Source organism: Oryza sativa, chromosome 3 (assembly GCF_034140825.1).
Source record: "Oryza sativa Japonica Group chromosome 3, ASM3414082v1".
In the NCBI taxonomy this organism is placed as follows: Eukaryota; Viridiplantae; Streptophyta; class Magnoliopsida; order Poales; family Poaceae; genus Oryza; species Oryza sativa.
The window spans coordinates 24,324,305-24,344,913 of record NC_089037.1 but is presented as its reverse complement, the minus strand read 5'-3'; the positions used below and the strand labels follow the sequence as shown (position 1 = coordinate 24,344,913).

The 20,609-nt window shown below is 44.0% G+C and overlaps 1 protein-coding gene and 1 pseudogene across 1 annotated transcript; both read left to right on the top strand.

Annotated features, from left to right (window-relative positions):
* Positions 1–8,239: 8,239 nt before the first annotated feature.
* Positions 8,240–9,385, top strand: LOC112938327 (dof zinc finger protein DOF1.6). The gene has a single exon (XM_026024378.2). The coding sequence runs from the start codon at positions 8,298–8,300 to the stop codon at positions 9,078–9,080; it is 783 nt and encodes a 260-aa protein (XP_025880163.1). The 5' UTR covers positions 8,240–8,297; the 3' UTR covers positions 9,081–9,385.
* A 1,379-nt stretch (positions 9,386–10,764) lies between these two features.
* Positions 10,765–11,799, top strand: LOC107278552 (uncharacterized; annotated as a pseudogene).
* Positions 11,800–20,609: the final 8,810 nt, after the last annotated feature.

Sequence of the window (20,609 nt, the reverse complement as noted above, 5' to 3'; positions counted from 1 at the left end):
CGCCGTGACAGGAAACCGACACGACCCTGATGACCGTGACGCCGACGACCACCTAAGAGCAAGTTTAATAGTATAGCCAACTACTGGCTCCAAATCATCTATAGTCAATTTAGTATCCAACTCATATAATAGATACCTATAGCATATACTACATAATTCATATTTGGTCCCACCTATCATACACACATGTATCTTCGAGTCTGTGCTGCAGTTGGCTATAAATCCGTAGCCCACTGGTCTTCTTTTTTTTTATCTTCTTAAAATGTGTTTATGGTTGATTTATAGTCTGTTATTGTACATGCTCTAAGACTCAGATGACGGCAAAGCGACGTGTGCATTCCCAGTGGTCCGCGTGGAGGCGAAGTACGGGTTCTCCAGGTTCATCGTGCAACATTTCTTTCATCATGTGATATAGTTAAAGACTTCAAGTGCATCAAAGTGCGTGTGAAGTGCTCTAAAGTAACTCCTTAATTACATTTTTCGGCAAAACTAATTTCTTTCCATTTCCAAGTTAGAGCGCCCCCCCCTCCCCCCGGCGCGCCGGAAGGCCCGGAAGCACATGAAATTCATGCGTTCTAAAACAAGCTTATGGACTGGTTTGGTTTGAGGCCTAAATTTGACTTACCAATATTTAGCTATTTCAATAGTGTTTGGTGCCTATTTGGTTTGAAGCCAAATTTTGGCATGCCTAAGAAAATAGGCCATTTCAATATTGAACTTAGGCTATTTTGGCTTTAATCCAAACACAACTTTACCTTACCAAAATTAGTTATGCTAAAACTTGCCAAAATTTGGCACTGACAAAATTTGGTAAGGCCTATTAGGCCACAAACCAAACCAATCCTATATTTTCAGGATAAAGTGTCCTAAAAGTCAAATCATAATTGTATCTTAGTAAAAAAAATTGGTAAAATCATGATCCTCCATATGGCTAGCAAGGTTAATCCACCCTTAATATATATACAGTATTTCTGTGGTTTCTTTCAGTGGTGTGTGGAGACATGAATCAAAGTACTACTATATGATTCCTGTTTTTATTGAAAGTGTACATAGTCTTTCATAGTACTCATGACAGAAGTCCGATTAGACTAGTTTTTCAATTCAAAAGGCACTCTACAAGAGCTTTACATCTTACTGAATATCTTAGACACATTAATTTTGTGCTTAAATTCATGCATATGTGCACTGAAAATCTGAATTCATTGATGAAGCTTAAAACTCAAATCCTCCTAAGAATTACATAGCTATACCTAGCACATATAAATTACTCCCTCTGATCTGGAATATTTGACATGCAGGGTAAGATTCAGTCGAACGTTTGAATTTTGACTATTAATATAATATTAAAATAAATTCATAAAATCTAAAAAGTTTATCATATTATGATGCTAGTACCTTTTGAGGCAAACTTAAGCATACGATTTTTAAGCAAAGCATTGAGAAATTATTAATGTCAAAAAAATAAATATTCCGAAGGAGAGAAGTGTTCTTACGGATAAATAGGAAGTAACCATTGTGAGTAATTGTTTAGAATACAGTCAACACACCCTTCGGAACGAGGAAGGGATCTGGAATGCATGATTGTGACAATATAGGAATAGAGAAAACACATGAAATTTTTTAAAACGTGTGAATCAAAAACACATAAAATTTTTGAAACTATCGTTTGGATAACACACATGAAAAATAAAGGAATTTTGTGTCATTGGAAGAGAAAAATATGAGGCAAAATGTCGTGCTAGATTTCCTCCAAAGTTCCTATGAAATAGCCAATTCCATAGGATTTTCATAGGAATTTGATAGAGCTATTCCTTTGTCCAAAAGACCACATAAGACGTTTAGGAATCAAATCCTCCCAAATTTTTCTAGTTTTCTTTATTACAAAGAAGCATTGGTCTAGCCTTTCATATAGGTGCCTCCAAAATTTTTTAGCATGGCAGGAATTGGTCATTACAACTCCTTTTTAAGAACCGATGGGAAGTGTTTCGCTTAGTTCGCTGCCAAAGTTTTATTTTAGCATTCACTAAGGCAAATAATAGGGAGTAACTATATTTATGACGCCATATTTTTCATCAAAAAATAGTCGGCATATATTTACATTATAAGTCTCTAAATTACATATGTAATTTTAGTGTATTTACAATGTAAATCTCAGAATTACATATGTAAGTTCTAAAATTATATATGCAAATCCTAAAATTACATGCTAATTACCTATGTAAGTGGTGTGTAAGTATGGTGTAATTAATGTGTAAATTTGTATAAGAGAAGTTAACAGTGCAATATTAAACGCTAATCAGCAAAGAAGATTGGGGCTAGCTCGCCGCAACGCGTGAAAAAAAAATCCAATGATTGAAAGATTCACAGCCGAATACTCGCGGAGAAATCGTACGGCCAGCGACTCTGACCGAAAATCAGTCAAAAAACTGTCGATATAATTTTAGCAATTTCGAACTATTTTGTCTGTGAATTGGATTGTGAGTTTTGACTTGGGATTAAATTGGATTGTGAGTTTTGACTTGGGATTGTTGTAAAAATGGTAAGAGATTTTGATGAGAATGGTTTTCATAGTAGTTACTCACTCCAGGCTGATAATATATACTTGTTGTTTTAGATAAAGATGATGCCAAATTTTAAAATCTTTGATTATTAATCATTTTTAAAATATTTGTCTTTCAAATATGGTGACAATATGTATAGATTAGTCTTGAAAAATACTTTAATAAAATTATATATTTATTAACACTTTTATACATAACTAGAAAGGTAGCCCGCGCGATTGCGCGGGCTTCTCTTTTTCTCTAAGTAAATCTTTTATGATTACTATTTTTTATACATATATAAGTTTCCGTAAAAAGTTCATATATATATATATATATATATATATATATATATATATATATATATATATATATATAGCAGTCACCCACATCATGTAGTTGTTAGTCATTCAAATTTTTGATGGTTAAGAGTTTCACACCTTTGCATGTATAAACTTTAACTACAACTGAGATCTTTGATAATACCGAACTAATTATTCTTTTTGATATCTGTTTTTTTTCTTAATGACTCATGAGCATTTAATTTTCTCATGATTTATAGTGATATCAAATTGGACATCTACAAATATGACTTCTAAATATGAAATTTAGAAGTTCCTACGGTACATATCCATTCTTCAAGCGACCTACGATCCATGATTCCCTAGCGTGTTTGTAGCCTATAAAACGGTGTAATAGAGACTCATCTATGCAAAAATTTATTATAATTAAGTGGTGGTTTGGTACCACCATAAAAGTTTAAAAGTTTACATGGATAATTAGGTCAGCTTATAAATCAGTCTTGGCACTTTAAATATGATAACAGTGTGTTAACCATTTTACACTAAGTGAGAATGAATGTATAAGTGAAGTACTATGTATGCATATGTATACATAATCCACATAAAATTTAGGGTAATATAGATTTTGGAGTTAGGGTATGACATGGCCTTATTCTAGTTTCCCTACTCCGATGATGCTCTGTAATATTATTCATTGTACTATAAATTTATAGCATGGTAATAAATATGTAGTGCCTTATTAAAGTTTTTTTTTGTTAGTCTTTGATCTCCAAACATGACATGAAAAAAGTCATTTAAATATGTTTTCATCAAATAGTACTGTAGCAAAGTTTCATCAAGTTCATCATTAGATAGTTCTTTTATAAAAACCTCAAATAAAATGATTTTGATAGAATGTCCTACTTGCTCTACTCTTAAATAGTATGTTAATACTTCGGAATAAGTAGTCCGCTGAACCGTCTCATATTTTTAAATAAAACACTCATCTTATAAAATGGGTAATATTCACTAAATGCTTGAACCCTTCTCTTTGTTTCTCTCTTTCCAGGGATTAAAATTCAATATTAAAATTGTTTGTTACCCACTTGAGTTCTTGTTTGGTATTATTATTCCAAGGTTAAGGGGATTAATCGAATGATTTCATATGTAACCTCTTTACCGCAAAGATTTACTATGCTATCATTTTGTGCATGTTAATTTCAAATGATGTGATATAAATAATAATGCACATATATGGGAGTTGAAAGAATGTTTTATCATTACAATTTAATTATCATGGCCTTTCCTTGTTGGCTTGTTGTGGTGGCTCTTTGTAACTCCTACTGGGTTCTTTTGGTGTTGTGATTGGATGGCTGGCAATCTCATATGACTCGGTGCTAATAATCCTTGCTATAACATCGTATACCTTGCAACAATCACTATAACCCCACTTGACACCTCAAGTGATTTGATTTTCTATAAGATAACATGCTTTGATTATTTTTTTCTTCAATATGGTGGTTTTTTCTTCAATATGGTGGCCTAGTTGTCATGTGCGTATACATATGTAAAGCGATTGAAATCATCCAATGGCCAAGATAAAAGCAACCATGAAATTAATGGAGGATTAAGCGTTGAATGTTTTGCCTTTTATAGAGAATTTTTGAAGTTTATTTTCTTATTTCTTAGAAGCTTTAATAGATGATGTAGGATGGTTCTATAGGACATTTAATGGGCCTTAAAATGGTTTACAATTCTATATATCCTATAGATTAGCCGTTGATATTTTTTGTTTACTGTTAGGATCAATGCTCTTGAGTTTTTCTATTGTTTAAATTCTTATAGAAGCTCTTTATCATTATTGTGAACATGTATGTTTTTGCGTTAGCTTTAAATTAAATAATGTTTGTATTCAACTACGTATATTTATAAAGTGATATAAGATAATATAATCTACAATATAATGTCACTTTATCTTTATTATATGATGTTACGCACACTCATAATAGGGACGGATGCTTCGCTACCATTTTTAAGGAACATCGATCACTCATAGTTAGGTTTATTTTATTTCTTATGGCGTCGTAGATATAATTTAGTTATCTGTATATGTTGACTTCTATACAATAATATAATCACCATTATCATGTTTTTAGAATTTTATGATGGTTAAGATTTGACGTCAAGATATGTATTCGTAATATATATATTTAAAATATAAATACATGAATTTAGTTTTCTTATAGTTTTCCTTATAAATCATATAGTATCATGATTCCATAGTAGCAGGAGTATTTTCTTCTCTTTTTTTATTTACATTTTTATGATTATTTGAGCGAACCGTAAAATTTTAGAACATGAGCCAACACAATGTATTTTATTTTCAAGAATACCTATGGAGTAGATTTTTTTTCTCGCACCATAAATTTAGTCGTGATAATTTAAATTAGCAGCTTGATTTATATGTTATAATTTTTTTAGGTTTTTTGTTTTTTACTTAATCAATATAGGAGAAAAGGGTGGACACCAGCTGATTAAGTTTTTTTTTGAAAACTATTATGATAAATAGTGATTTACATCTGACTAATATAGCATGGAAATAGGAGATATCATATGCATAGAAATAGGAGAGAATTAAAGGGATAGAGGGGAGAGCGTACATCTCTGATCTCCCGTACGCACGGCATGGCCAAATGGGATATGGATTTTTTTCCCCAAAATATATCTAATTCCATATAATGTTGGTCTACCAAAAAAGTGTAAATCAAATAACTGAAAATCTGAAATAGCGGGTCCACCGGTTTATTAGATTACCACGTGGGGACATAGGAGTGTTTGTAGGAGTCCCATATGGCGGCATGAGAGCATTTGTAGGAAGTTTAATGGACTTTTAGTATATAATAGATAATAGATATAATAGACAATAATAGTCAAAGTTGTTTTTTGGAGACTATGCTCTTGTCCAAAACGATAAGTATTATAAACCCGGAGAGAGTAATAGACTTCTTATGCATAGCACAGGTGTAGGCTCAATTCATCAATTGTCACGACAACACTGTACTCCTACTCCGTAATAGTGTAGTATACGGCAGGCACGGATAGCATACGTACGGGGAGGATCGGCTCGGCCGGGCCTACGGCTACGATACGCGCGGCTAGGTAGCTCCAATCGCAAGGCGCCAATGGCCAAAATGAGCCTCGCATGCCGCGCCGCCCGACCGGTCGCGGCGGCCGGACGGACGAGCGCGATGGAGCGCGAGAGGGGAGGGCCCCTTGTGTGCGTCAGGTCAGGCAGGCCCGGATAGTAGCTCGATCAGGCGGCGGACCACTCATCTCCGCCTCCGCGGTCGCCAGAAACATCATCTGGGGCCATATTTTACAGTGGCCACCACCCACCCTGTACGCCATGGCAAATTTGCCGGCGCGTCCTCGGTGTTCGCGCCGGGCGGCCGGGCTCGATCGGTTGTCACGGCGTGGCGTGGCGTGGGGGACGGTCGCGCGCGCGATCCGTCAAAGGCTGCCGCCGCGCTGGTCCATGCCGGCCGGCCGGGCCACCCCAACTGCAGCCAAGCAAGCAATTCTAGTAGTAGTAGCTGCTGATGAGGATTGGCTAGCTGTGGCCAAGGGAGAAGAGGAGGCATGGCAGTGAGTGACAGGAACACATCGGCAGTGTGTAGGCGCCTATTTGCCCCCTCCTCGGTCCGGGAACCCTTGTCCTCTCTTTTACGCCCTTGCTCGCTTCCCTAGGTTTTCGTCACATGCAACATTTTTGCGACTCCGCCTCCTCCTCGCACAACAACATGGCTAGCTTGTGGTCACATTTCATTTCAACTTGTCTTATCTACGATCAATTATTATAATAGGATATGCCACATCCACTCAAAATCCCTTGGCCTATGTACAATCGTGCCCCTAGAGAGTATCCCTAGCGCACGCCATCCTACTCCGTTTGCTTTTTCGTCCGCACAGTCCCCCCCGCAATGGAACACGTGTCTCTGCTGGGGGACGCGGCCCTTGCTTGTTTTTGGCACGGGCACGCAGCCGAGGAAGCGTGTTGGGCGCGAGTGTGGCTTGTGGACACCGTTCCCACCGAAAAATTTCCCCTTCCACCCCTCAGCCCCTCTCACTCATCGCCCTCACAGCCGCCAGTGTTGAGAGAGAGAGGCGAGCGGGCAGCGGCGGCGGCGGCGGCTGTGAGGGCGAGAGGGAGAGGGAGACGATGCCGGTGATGGCCTGGAGATGATGCCGGCGACGACCTGTGCAACCTCCTTCGTCGGCGCCATGGCCTCCTCCTCAATGCGGCAGGACTGGCGCCGCTCCATCCCGATTTGGCCGCAATGGCTCCAGCGCGCATGACGGTGCCGGATCTGCCGCCGCCGGCGCCGGAATGAGATCGGCGACGGTGGCGGGGCGAGGCCGACGCGAGGCGGGGAGGATGGCGATGGCCATCGCAACCCGCGCATGGCTCTCTGTCCGCCACCTCGACCAGTGCGCCGCTCTCCGTCGGTGGCGACGGGAGAGAGAGGCAGCGACGACGGGCGGCGGCGAGAGAGAGGATGAGGGAGAGAGTGGCGATGGGTGAGAGAGGGAGAGAGAGGGGAGCGACGACGATGGGAGAGAGCGGGAGGCGGCGGCGGTGAGCGACAGTGGTGGGAGAGAGCGGGAGGCGGCGACGAGCGGTGGCGAGAGAGAGAGAGAGAGAGAGAGGGAGAGAGTGTTGACGAGAGAGAGGGAAGAGTTGCTGAGGGGTAGTTGAGGAAATTTAATATCGTGACTTTTTGGTAGGGATACCCACTGTGAGCTAGAGTATCTTCACGTAGTTGTTTCGGATTTTGAGGAACCCACCTAGTTGTGGTCTCCATTAAGAGACAAGTGTCCCTATGAGTGTCTTTAGTTAGTGAGGATATTTTATGTATATCTTCCGTTATACATACCCTCATATTACGGGACGGAGGGAGACTAACTTCGTAGAGTACTACAGTAGTAACAAAAACAACACAAGGCACAGACTGTAGTTCAACAGTGAAAACATTACTTCTACTATGAGCATACATATATATCCATCCAAATGCCATGGTCATTGCGAAAATTGTCATCTTGCATATATGCATGCAGGGTTACGTTTACTCCCAGTACACACAAGACACTACTAGCTTAGACACATCTTCATTCAGAGAAGATAGTACAGTACAGTAGCCTAGCATATGATTCCTTGCTCTGCAAAGAAAGCTACTGCACATAGGCAGGGTGTGCAGTCAGTGCCTACACCCCCTGCACCCTGCCTACCCTTCTCGCCAGCCTTCTGTCACCCTCCGTACCATCATCTACATCACCCCTCTTCCCTGTACCACGAAGCATCTACCATGGCCATCGCCACGCCTCGCCTCTATATATACACCGTGCTCTCACTCTCCTGCTAACCAAACACAGAATCATCATCCATCGATCCAAGTAGCTAGCAAGAGCTCTTGTAAAAATGCCAGGACAGGTGATGGAAGCTGCGCTGCAGCAGCTGCCGGCGTCCATGGCGTCGGGATCGCTCCTGCTGCCTCCCGCCTGCCTCCAGCATCCGCTTCCGGCGGCGGCGGCGGCGTCAGGCGGCGTGGGAGGGAGTAGCAGGGAGCAGTGCCCGCGGTGCGCGTCGCACGACACCAAGTTCTGCTACTACAACAACTACAACACGTCGCAGCCGCGCCACTTCTGCCGCGCCTGCCGCCGCTACTGGACGCTCGGCGGCTCCCTCCGCAACGTCCCCATCGGCGGCTCCACCCGCAAGCGCCCCCGCCCCCCCGTGCGCCGCCCGCCCGTCCACTTCACCGCCGCCGCCGCCGCCGCCGCCGCCGCTGCACCGCCTCATCACCATCATCATCATCACGGCGGGCCGCTCACGCCGCCGCCGGCGACCTCTTCTTCCTCGCAGCAGGCGGGCCTGCTCGGCTCGCTGTTCGCGCTCGGCGCGGCGCCGCTGCTGGAGGGCCGCGTCGGCGTCGGCTTCGACCTCGGCCTCGGCCTGCCCGGCCCGGGCCACCACCATGCCGTCGCCGGCGGCGGCGGACCTGCTGCAGCGGTGGCGACGTCGTCGTCGTCGTCGGCGGCGGCGCCTCTGCTCTGGCCCACCGGGCTGTTGGACAGCAGCAGCAATAATGCCGAGACATGGAGGATGGCGGCCGGCGGCATGTGGCCGGAGTTCACTGCGGCGGCGGCGCAGGTGGGCGGGCTGATGCATGGAGGGGCCCAGCAGCAACCACAGCTTCTGTGATAGTACTTCTACAGTGCAAAAATACTTTCCCATGCATGCATGCATGCATGTAATGGTCGACTAGGATTAGCTTAATTGTGTTTTCAGTACTGCTGCAGGATGTTCCCGTAGTTAGTCGATATGGAGGGTGTCTAATAGCGCTGGGTGGGTTAATTACGTGTTCTTTACTGCGTGGTCGATGTTAGTACGAACGTTGTTGTTGTTGTGTTCTGTTTTAAAACAAGTGTTACTGTGTGTGTGGTATATGATCCATAGTACCGAGCTAGTACAAATTAAATTAAAGTTCCTTTTTTTTCCCATGAAAACCCCTTTGTTTGTGTCATATTTGCTATTTATATATTTACTTCTTTCTGCTATGCTCTTGTTTTCGGAACTTGTTTGGACAAGGAAAATGGGCGAAGGGTTAAAATGAAATGAGGTTACCAGAATGGATGTGCTGCCTGTAGTACCATTAATCTACTAGTTCTCGTGCAACCAAAGCTGCCAGGATAAATCTTCAACGGCGGCGGCCCGACTCGAGTAACTGGACTGGGCTTTGAACTAGTAGTTTTTCATTCTTCAGCCGCGCGAGAGCTGCCCAGGGAAAGGACGACAGGCTAACAAGTACGGAATAAGTTTAATTTAGGTCCTCCTTTACAATACCAGACATGACGCTCCTCTGCTATTTATGTTGATGCCCTCATTACAAGGTTGTGTCAATCCCGCTATGATGATGGTAAAAGTGGTGTCGCAACACACATAATATCAATCATCAACGCGGTTCAGCGACTAAGAGCTATGGACATGACTATTTCTAATGATTTTCTTGTCTATTTCATTATGAATTCGTTGCCATCAGATTTTGAATCACTAAAAGCTAAGCTATCATACTCAAAAGAATAAATAGTCAATTACAGAATTAATAAGTCATGATGTTAATGAGGAAAAATGACTAAATGCCGAAAGGCGTAATAAGCAATCTTTCCCCACTAAAGCTCTAAAGACTAATGAGAATCTCACTAATGAGCTCAATGAGTGAAGCGTCATCATTGTCTGTAAGCTTTGCCATAAGTCTGGGCATGAGTAAGAGGACTGCGAGGGCTTCAAACAACAGCTTCCTTATAAGGGTAATCTTACTAATTGCAATATTATTGCCAATACTTATGACACATTTATATGATACCTAATACCCTTTAATTCTTGGTGAATGACATAGGTGCATTGCACTTATTCAATACAGTAAAAGGAGAGCAAAGCCATCTTAATGGGAATAAATTTGATGAGGAGACAGTTGAAGATCTTCCCTTAGTCTATAAGGACCTTGGTTGTTTCTTTTTTCAATGTTTGTTCAGTTATGTTTTCGGACATATTTTCATTTATATGGCTACAATATTGAGTTTGATAATAAGGGTTATTTATTGAATTCAATAATAAAGTTGAGAGACTTGCCTTCGAGCGAGACAAATTATAATCGCTCCATTATGATACTGTGTTTGATGTTTGCGATGTTGTATGAGACCTCATCGAAATTGTGACATTGTTGTTTAAGTCATATTTCGAAAGGGAAGATTATGTTTCACTGCATTAGAAACGCCTTTACTAGCTCTGAAGTCTCTAAAGATAGTAGAGGTACATTAAAAATATAAAGTTTTCTTTCAACGGTAAAATATTATTCATGAAAAATACCAGTCTTCCAAACACAGACATGGACGTGCTTCACAATATATGTATTGTTGTGTGTTCGCTGCTGGTACATATGGCAGACGTACGTAGTATCATGTTAATGCTAGCAGAGGATATAGAGACTAAACTTTAGTTCATGTCACGTCGGATGTTTGTACACTAATTTGGAGTATTCGGTGAGACGTGGAGATCTAATCTGTCGCCGACGACTCTGCCAATCCTGTCCAGGTTAAATCTCTCAACTCAGCTGAAGTGCATGCAATTTACTGTTGATTAGCATGTTTTTTAAGATAATGTGTTGATTAGTATGTTTAATGGTGATTAGTTCATTAATTTAGCTAATTATTATGTGTGTGTATCAATTGCGTCGTGTAGAACATCAGGCTGGTGATTGACATCGGCGACACAACGATCCAGGTCCCTCTCAATGGCCCCACCGTCGTGCAGAACATCGGCCGTCAGGCTGCCGCCGCCGTCGCCGGAGATTCGTCAGCCGGTGGTGTTAGTGAGAAAACCGGTGGTGCTGGTGGCGGCGGCGGCGAGGAGTGGATGCAAGAACAGGATGGCTTGTTGTGCATGCGCGGGTGGCTGATGGCGGTGGCCACGCTGTTTGCCGCCATGGCGTTCCAGGCGGCGCTGCGGCCGCCGGGGTGGATGCCTGCCGAGGCCGCGTGACTGGTTCGCGGCGCTGCTCGCCGCCGACCCGGCGGCGGCCGCCGTCACGAGGGACCAGGCCGGGAAGGCGATGCTGTACCTGATCGTCAACACCTGCACCTTCGCCACGTCGCTCGCCGTGCTCCCTGATGCTGTTCGCCGTCGGCGGCGGCTGCGCGTCGAGGAGGGTCACCGCGTGGCTGATCACCAACATGATGACGGCCGTCGCGCTGTTCGCCGCGGCGACGTTCGCGCTCTGCGCCGCCGACGACTACCGGCTCATGGACCGTTCGTCGGCACCGTCGTGGCCGCAGTCACCGTCGTGGTCGTCAGGTGCAATCTTGCTCTGCCGTTTCGGGGAGGCGACGCCGGCCATGGTTGTAGCTGGGTTTCAAGATTGTAAACGCGTCTATGCAAAATTGGGTCATTGGCTTTGTATCCAAACCACACAAGGACACATTGATTCTGGAAAATCACGATGAGACGAAACATAATAAGACCAGATATGATAATTACTGGGACTGCGGGCCGGCCTGTGTTTAATTCAGCCACAGCCCATATTACTACACGCGTAACGCATAAGAACAATGTTTTGTACCACATGGAAAATCTACATCGGTTTAGACCGGTATAAAAGAGGACATGATCGAGATGCTCCTGCCGAGCTCGGTGGTGCGAGCTTGTAATCCCAGTTGCGGGGGGGCGGGAGTTGGCAAGGTTTGGCTGTTGTTGAGGGATCGAGGTATATACGAGATATTTCTTCCTCGGGTCTCGTGCCGGATGCTAGTGAATGTTGTTGAGGGATCGAGGTATATACGAGATATTTCTCCCCCGGGTCTCGTGCCGGATGCTAGCATTCACTATCTGATATTTCTCCCCCGGGTCTCGTGCCGGATGCTAGCATTCACTATCTGATATTTCGTGCTAGCCAACTCACGAGAGAAGCCACGGCCCTTGTGCCGCCTAACGAAAACGTCTAGGTGACTCCTTGTCTACTCACGAGAGAAGCCACGGCCCTATCCCGTCCAACTCCTCTTTTTTTTTAATTCATGGTACATTCTTATTTTCACACCCTTTCCACTCACAAGATCATCCACGGATTTGATCACTACAATCGATCATGAGAGAAGCCACGGCCCTATCCTGTCCAACTCCACGGCCCTTATGCCGCCTAACGAAAACATCTAGGTGACTCCCTATCTACTCACGAGAGAAGCCACGGCCCTATCCCGTCCAACTCCTCTTTTTTTTAATTCATGGTACATTCTTATTTTCACACCCTTTCCACTCACGAGATCATCCACAGATTTGATCACTACAATCGATCACGAGAGAAGCCACGGCCCTATCCTATCCAACTCCTCTTTTCTTTTTAAATTCATGGTACATTCTTATTTTCGTACTCATTCTTATTTTCGTACTCTTTCCACTCACGAGATCATCCACGGATTTAATCACTACAATCGACCCAAACTCTAAATGTGCCAAATGGGTTTAACACATTAAAACCTAGGTCTTAGGGTTTTTTAATTCATGGTACATTCTTATTTTCACACCCTTTCCACTCACGAGATCATCCACGGATTTGATCACTACAATTTATCATGAGAGAAGCCACGGCCCTATCCTGTCTAACTCCTCTTTTCTTTTTAAATTCATGGTGCATTCTTATTTTCACATTCTTTCCACTCACAAAATCATCCACGGATTTAATCACTACAATCGATCCAAACTCTAAATATGCCAAATGGGTTTAACACACTAAAACCTAGGTCTTAGGGGATCGAGCTAAATAATGATTGGAAAGAAGTAGATGAGATGTTTTAGAAAAAAAAAGCTATTATCTAAAAAAAGAAAAAAAAGCTAAGTTGTTGGAAGAGCAAATTATTATCTGCAGGTAGTAATCCAACTCTTATTAATTCAGTGTTGAGGAGCGTACCAATATTTATGTTAACCTTTTTACGATCCTTTGGGGAATTTTTTTAAAAAAACCTGATTATAATATATCAAGAATTTATTTGTCAATGTGGATTGGGTATTCTAAACTTGAATGAGATGTTTGCTCCACAAACGGTTATTCAGGTTAATAAATGAGGAAGGGGTGTGGCAAAATATTCTTTGAAACAAATTTGATGGAAGAAAATTATTTCTTTAGTTGAAAAGAAATCAAGCGATTCTCCCTTTCTGTTAGGTTTGATGAAGGTCAAACATGAGTTTTGTGTCCAGGTTCTTTTCTGTTGAAAAATGGAACTAAATTCGTTTACGAGAGGATGTGTGGCTTGGACGGAAAAAGCTTTAAAGATCACTATCTAATGCTATAGGAAAAAGTCTGAATTACCCCTATGTACTATTGTGTGAGTACGAATTACTTCCATAAACCACAAAATCAAACATCCTTCACCCTCAACTTTTCATACTGAACGGATTGCCCCCTTGACTCGCTTTGGAGCGGTTTTTGTCCTACGTGACACACACATGGCAGTTATGCTTCTTCCTCTCTTGGTCTCCTCTTCCTTGACTCATCTCAGTCGCTATCCATCTCTACCTGCCGCTCGCCACCTCACCAGCCCTAGCCCCAAAGCCAATCCCTAGCAGCTCGTCGTCTTCATCATCGCCGCTGAGACCTGCCGCACCTGAGGCTGGCGCTTGCTGGGAGGTGCCCATGGAAGTGGGGGAGCCGATGCTCGCAGACAGACTAGAGAGCAGAGAGGGCTTGGAGAGAGGTGGAGGTGGCCGACGGGTGCGCTGAGGTCGTCACGGTAGCAAAGGGGACCGCCCGGCGGCGGCCACCCAAGGAGGCTGCCGATGAGGCCCAACACAGGTGTTGGTGGGGAAGAGGTACGGGCCTCGGCGCGAAGATGGACGGCACAACTAGTGGCAGTGCGACAAGTAGTCATCCTCGCCCCACAAAGGAGAGCAGATCTGACGCACCCGTGAGCTGGTCGGCGATCTTCACCACCTTGCGCTACGAGAGGAGCGTCACACTCACATCCCCCACGGCCGACGCCATGGCCTACCATTGAGGGTAGGAGGAGGACGCTGCCTGCGCCGCGTTGACGAGAGGGTGACGGGATTGGGATGGTGTTGATTTTTAAGATCGACAATATAATTTATGGGGTACACAAGATCAAGGAAAGATGGTGACATAGAAATTCCTAATCAAACACTTTAGGCCAAGGGAATCAGAGGAAGCAGTAATGATCATAGTGATCTCTATCTCTGCCCCTTATTTTGCGCTCAACCGAAACACCAGTAGTGCTAATTTTCAGCTACCTGAATAATATTCTGACGCAGCTGCGGATCGAGGCAGCTCCCGGGGTCTCTTGTTAATTTCACGGAAAACGCTTTATACCGAACGTTCGAAGAAACACAAATATCGGACACCTCATCTATCCTACGGACGAACCGTATTACTGCATCATACATACGTAATTGTTTCTTTTCATTCTTTTCTCCTCTCTTTAAATATTTTTTCTTCTAAATTACTTATCCGATCTACGAACCGATCACACCGTTGTATTCGTTGCAATTAAATCTTTACAACAAGATATCATATGATTATATTATGTCAAAAGAAAAACATGTGTTTCAAACCGTTAAAATAAAATGTTTCATACGTGATAGTGATATGTTTCAATGTGCGTTTTCAGTGTGTTTCATAAAATTTCTAAAACTACCTGATACTACTCTCAATCCAACTCATCTATGCACACATGCATGTATTTTAGCAAGCTTCAAAATGATTTTTCTCTTAAATTATTTATCCAATCCATGATCCGATTACACCATTATATTTGTTTTAATTAAATCTTTACAACAAGATATCGTATGATTATATTTTGTTAAAAGAAAAACACATGTTTCAATCTGTTAATACTTGTTGTTTTATACGTGACAACGACATGTTTCAACGTGTATCTTCACCATGTTTCATAAAATATTTAAATGTTTCAGTTGCTGATTTTTTTTGTTTCACCCTATATAACTTAATGTTTCACTTGTTGATCAACTGCAACATTTGACCATCCAATTTTTTTTAGAGCATCGGACGTCCGATGGGTAGCTTCCTCCTAATTTCACACCTCGCTAAACCTCACTAAATCTTCACTAGAGAGTCTCTTGTCTTAATTATTCTGCTGTTAGCAGTTTGGTGGCTGGGTATTAGTCGGGTACTCAGCTTCTCTAGTCTTGCCAATTCTAGTGAACAACTTACAATTGTAGAGCAGAGCAGGTGAAGGTGCATGAGCAGAGTACACCGTCATACAGAACTTCGACCGTCAGGCTGCCGCGATGACACGTCAGCTGGTGGTGCTGGTGGCTTCGGCTGCGAGTGGCTGCAAGAACAGGACGGCTTGAATATTCTGACGCAGCGGTGGATCGAGGCAGCTCCCGGGTCTCTTGTTAATTTTACACCTCGCTGAACCTCACTAAATATTTTCTAGAGAGTCTCTTGTCTTAATTATTTTGCTGCTAGCAGTTTTGTGGCTGGGTATTGGTCAGCTACTCAGCTTCTCTAGTCTTGCCAATTCTAGCGAAACTGTGACATGAACAACTTAGAATTGTAGAGCAGGAGAAGATGCATGAGCAGAGTACATAACAATGGCGTCGTATATAAAACCGTAATCAATCATTCAAGGATTGTACATCTCGTCGATCTATGCAGACAACTCTTGCCAATTCTGTCCAGGTCGGTTAATCTCTATTCGTCGTGCCGCCATGCCTCCTCGTTGGTCGTTGACTCCGCGGCGTGCCTCCTTGTCGGACGGAGACTCTTCGCGGTGCCGCCTCGCCTCCTCCTCACTGAGTCGCCTAGACACCGCGTTGCCAGCCGCCATCCAGCCCCTAGCCAACTTTGTAGCCGCTGATGTGGTGTTCTATTTTTTATTGTGTTGAACATATTTTGGTGCTCAATTGATTTCATTGTGAGTTGGGGTTTTCTAGCTTGTATTTGTAATTTGATCTGACTCTTTCCCTAGTTTCAAAATATGTGTTGTTTACTATTACTCATTGTGCTGTGTTGATTGGAGGAAGATTTGACTTTGTGCAGGACGGTGGATGAGGATTGATTTCGCCCCGTTCATCCCTTCGGGGCTAGGGTCAGGGAAACTCGCAGAGGAGCAGGGCGGAGATGTTCTTGTCCAACCCGCCCCTAGTAAAAACCGTCGAGAGAGTTAATTTGCATTGGTTTTAATAGGTGAGGGAGTCTTATATCCGGTTTTATGGTTGGGGGATGCAAATCAAACTCAGCCTATAGTTGAGGGAGGTAAATGGAATTTTTTGTTTCTGTTACTATGCTACATTGGACTTCGGTCTAGGAGGATTGTGGATGGCATCTAAACCCAGCCCAATTGTGGTGATAGATTGCCTCAACAGACAAGCCATGGCTCTATCCTGCCCCAACTCCTCTTTTATTCTTATGATTTTTTCTTTTAACTAGCAAGGTCTGGTAATGGTTTCTTACCACCGCAAAAAAAAAAAAGAATTCCATGTTAGATAACCTAGCTCTGATGTTAGATGATTTGTTTGCTTACTTCCATTCTAGCAGATAGAAAGAAACTAAAAGACACAGCAGGGCAGTTGAACAGATTTCTGTTGACACCACAATCCTATTTTTGTTGACAGTAAATATTAATTTAGGGACGGTTTGAGTGTACAAGGGTTAGGCTGAGTTCCTAATCAAATTACAAATACCTAAACAAACACTTGGGTGAAGGGAATCAGAGGAAGCAGTAATGACTAATGACCAATGTGGTCTCTAGCTCTGTGCCCCATTTTTTGTGCTCAATCAAAACACCATATTTGATCATTTTCAGGCAGCCACCGGAGTTTGTTCTCCTACTTCACCAAATCTTCACCTATGTCATAATTATTCTGCTGTTACTAGTTTGGTATCCCTTGCCAAAACTGCAATATCATATCTAGCTAAACTAGCTAGCCTATCACATGAAGTCGTGAACAAGGTACAATAGCATAGCAGGTGAAGTACATGCTGAGCTTGAGCTTGGCAGAATGAGAATCTGTACCAAACTGTATTCAATCATCCAAGGTTTGCATATCATTGACCGGCGTGGATTCAGAAAGAAGTGGAGTCTGGAGAGCCAATCTGTAGCCAACAGCAGAGGCTCAGGGGCAAACCCTAGCCGCCGCCGCCGCCACCCACCCTCCTCCCCTCTCTCTGTCTCGCCGCCGTCGGAGTTAGTCGCTGGACAACCGTGCGGGGAGCTGGGATGGCGGCGGCGAGGCGTAACCACGGCGACGCGTCGTCTCTGGCGCGAGGGAGACGGGGCGGAGCGTGGCGAGCCAGGCGGAGGGAGGCGCGCTCGACGGCGAGGGAGGCTGGGGATCCGGCACCGCGGTGGCCAGATCCGGTGCTCCCGCGGCCGGATCTGGCCGCGCGGTGCAGGGCGACGGCTCCGTCGTGGGCACGGAGTGCTGCGGCCGAAGGCCGTTGGCGGCGGCAGCAGCGGCGGAGCGAGGGCCGCACTGCCACGACGGCGGCGGAGGGTGGGCCGTGCTTCGACGACGACAGCGGCGCGAGGGCCGCGCTGCGGTGGTGGCGGTGCAGTTCGAGGGCCGTGTTGCGGCGGCGACGGTGGCGCGAGGGCCGCGTGCCGGCGAGGGGAGGACTGCCGCCCGTTGGCGGCGTGCTCCTGCCTCTCTCCGCCCGGCCTGGTGGTGTGCGTGGGGAGGAACTGTGGGGTGGTGGACTGGGCTAACTGGTGGCTAAGAAGATGATGTGGTGGTTCGTCGACGGTTGTTGTGTGAGGTGGTGGTGGCAATGGATGGAAATTGATGGCGAAACCCTTGCTTAGCCCTTGGCTGGCATGACGACGGCGACGCCCTATGGCGCCGTTTCCCTTCTTGGAGGCGTCATTATGGCGTTTTTCTTTATCGCTATCAATCTCCAGGTGAAAGCTGTGTTCTGGTTTCCGGACGGACGGTGGCGGCATTTCACATCGTATCCTTCATGGGGGCATCGTCTTGGAGAACCTTACCCTTGCATCGATTACTGTTGGCGGACTCCTGTGTCAGCTCGAAGCATTAGATTCCTAGGTTTTGGCGAGGCCTTCTCCTTCTTGGCTCCTTTCTTGTATTGGTGGCATCCAGCTTCTTCGTTTGTCTCTGTCAGGTGGAGTCAGAGCTGCTACGTCGTTGGGGTGCGACGTTGCTTGGCAACGATAATATTTGCAGTTTCTCTCTAGGGATGTTGGTGTTGCCAGTGCAGGTTCGGCGCCTCAGGGGCTTTGGCTGATGTCCAAAGTGTGAGCTCGATGTTGTTTTTCTCGTTTTGGTGGTGCCTCCAATGATGTTATGATCGCCGTGGAGTCGGAGCTGCTGGGTCGCTGGGCAGCAAGTTTGGCAACGATAACACGTGCCTTGTGATGTCAAAGTTGTATGACGCTTCTGCAGCTTTTCGACATCGATGTTCGCCTTTGGATTCCGCTGTCGTAGTTTGGTTAGAGTTGTGTGATGCTCCGTGTGCTATGTGGTTTGTACCGGCCGCAGTTGAGGGCTTGGCGAGTCTACTTGCCAAGAGGTTGTTTTTTCTTTTTCTGTAACCCGTCTGGGTTTTTACTCCTGCTTAATTGAAATATAATTGGCAAAACTGTGGCTGTTCTGTCCAGGTTAATCTATCTTTTCTTAGATGAAAGATGCACGCAATTTACTGTTGAGGAGTATATTCAAGGTTGATTAGTGTATTGATTAAGCCAGTTATGTCTATCAATTGCACCGTATAGAAACATCAGGCTGGCGATTGACATAATGACATCGCCCGGCCGTCAGGCTGCAGCGGCGGTGGCAGTGATGGCGCGCGATATGTCAGCCAGCGGTGTCAGCGAGATCGAAAGCCGCCGGTGGCTGATGCCTGATGGCGATGACCACTCTGTTCGCCGGCATGGTGTTCCAGGCGGCGTTGCAGCCGCCGGGGTGGTGCAGGCCGGGCCTGCGCTTAAGCCCATATAAGACGCGCAAGTCTTACGCACAGGAGAAGTTCTGTACCACATGGAAAATCTAGGTAGCCTTAGACCCGTATAAAAGAGGATGTGATCGAGATGCTCCCGCTGAGCTTGGTGGTGTGAGCTTGTCAATTCAGCCGTGGGTGGCAGGAGTTGGTAGACGACCCTCGTGTCGTTGGATTATGACGTCTTAGGTGACTTCATGAGAGAAGTCCCACTGTCCTATATGGTCAACTCCTATTTTCTTTTTAAAATTAACTGCAATTTTTTTATTAACTATATCAAATAAAAATTTAACCATATTTATCATTTAATAAATAACGTTCGATCTTTTTTTTAAAAATTGACTGCAATTTTTTTATTAACTATATCAAAGAAAAATTTAACCATATTTATCATTTAATAAACAAAGCTCGATCGGCCGGTAATTGACCATATTCCTCGTGCTGCTGGACTATAACATCTAGGTGACTCCCTGCTTCTCATGAGAGAAGCCACAACCCTATATTGCCAACTCCTCTTCTGTTTTTAAAATTGATGGTATGCTCCTAATTTTTAGTAAAGAATTTCTTTATTAAATATAGCAAGGAAAAATTTGACCATATTTATCATTTAATAAACTACTCACTGTCGACATTAATATGAAGTAGAGCAAAATTAGAAAAAAAAATTATATATAGCCAAAAAGTAACGATGGTCGGAACGGTACCCCTTATACGGAAACGACACTTGGTCGATCGGTAATTTCCACCATTTTTACACCTAACTATAGCAAGGTTAAAAATTTGATCATCCCTTAAAATTTGTTAGTCTTCCCAATTGATTATCATGTAACTTATCTATTCATTTGTTTCTGCATTAGTAAATGATATCGTTGCATGCCATTTTTTTTATGTATGCAAGAGTAAAGGTGTTCGTTTCATGTCTATTCGTTTATCTGTGTAGGAGTAAATAATATTGTTGCATGCTAGTGTAAGTCTGTATGCCAACATGCATTTTTTTTATTAGCTATAGCAAGGTTAAAAGTTTGATCATCCCGTAAAGTTTTTTAGGTCTTACCAAATTGATTATCATCTAATTTGTATTTGTTTATTTGTGCATTAGTAAATGATATCGTTGCATGTCATGTCTATTTGTTTATGTGTGTAGGAGTAAATGTATCTTTACATGTTTGTTTGTTTATTTGTGCACGAGTAAATAATATTGTTGCATGCCCCGCATGTATGCTAGTGTAAGTTTGTCTGTCCAGATGTAT

What these genes read in the sequence shown, in the direction of transcription:
- LOC112938327 (XM_026024378.2), top strand. Translation starts at nt 8,298, where the DNA reads ATGCCAGGACAGGTGATGGAAGCTGCGCTGCAGCAGCTGCCGGCGTCC.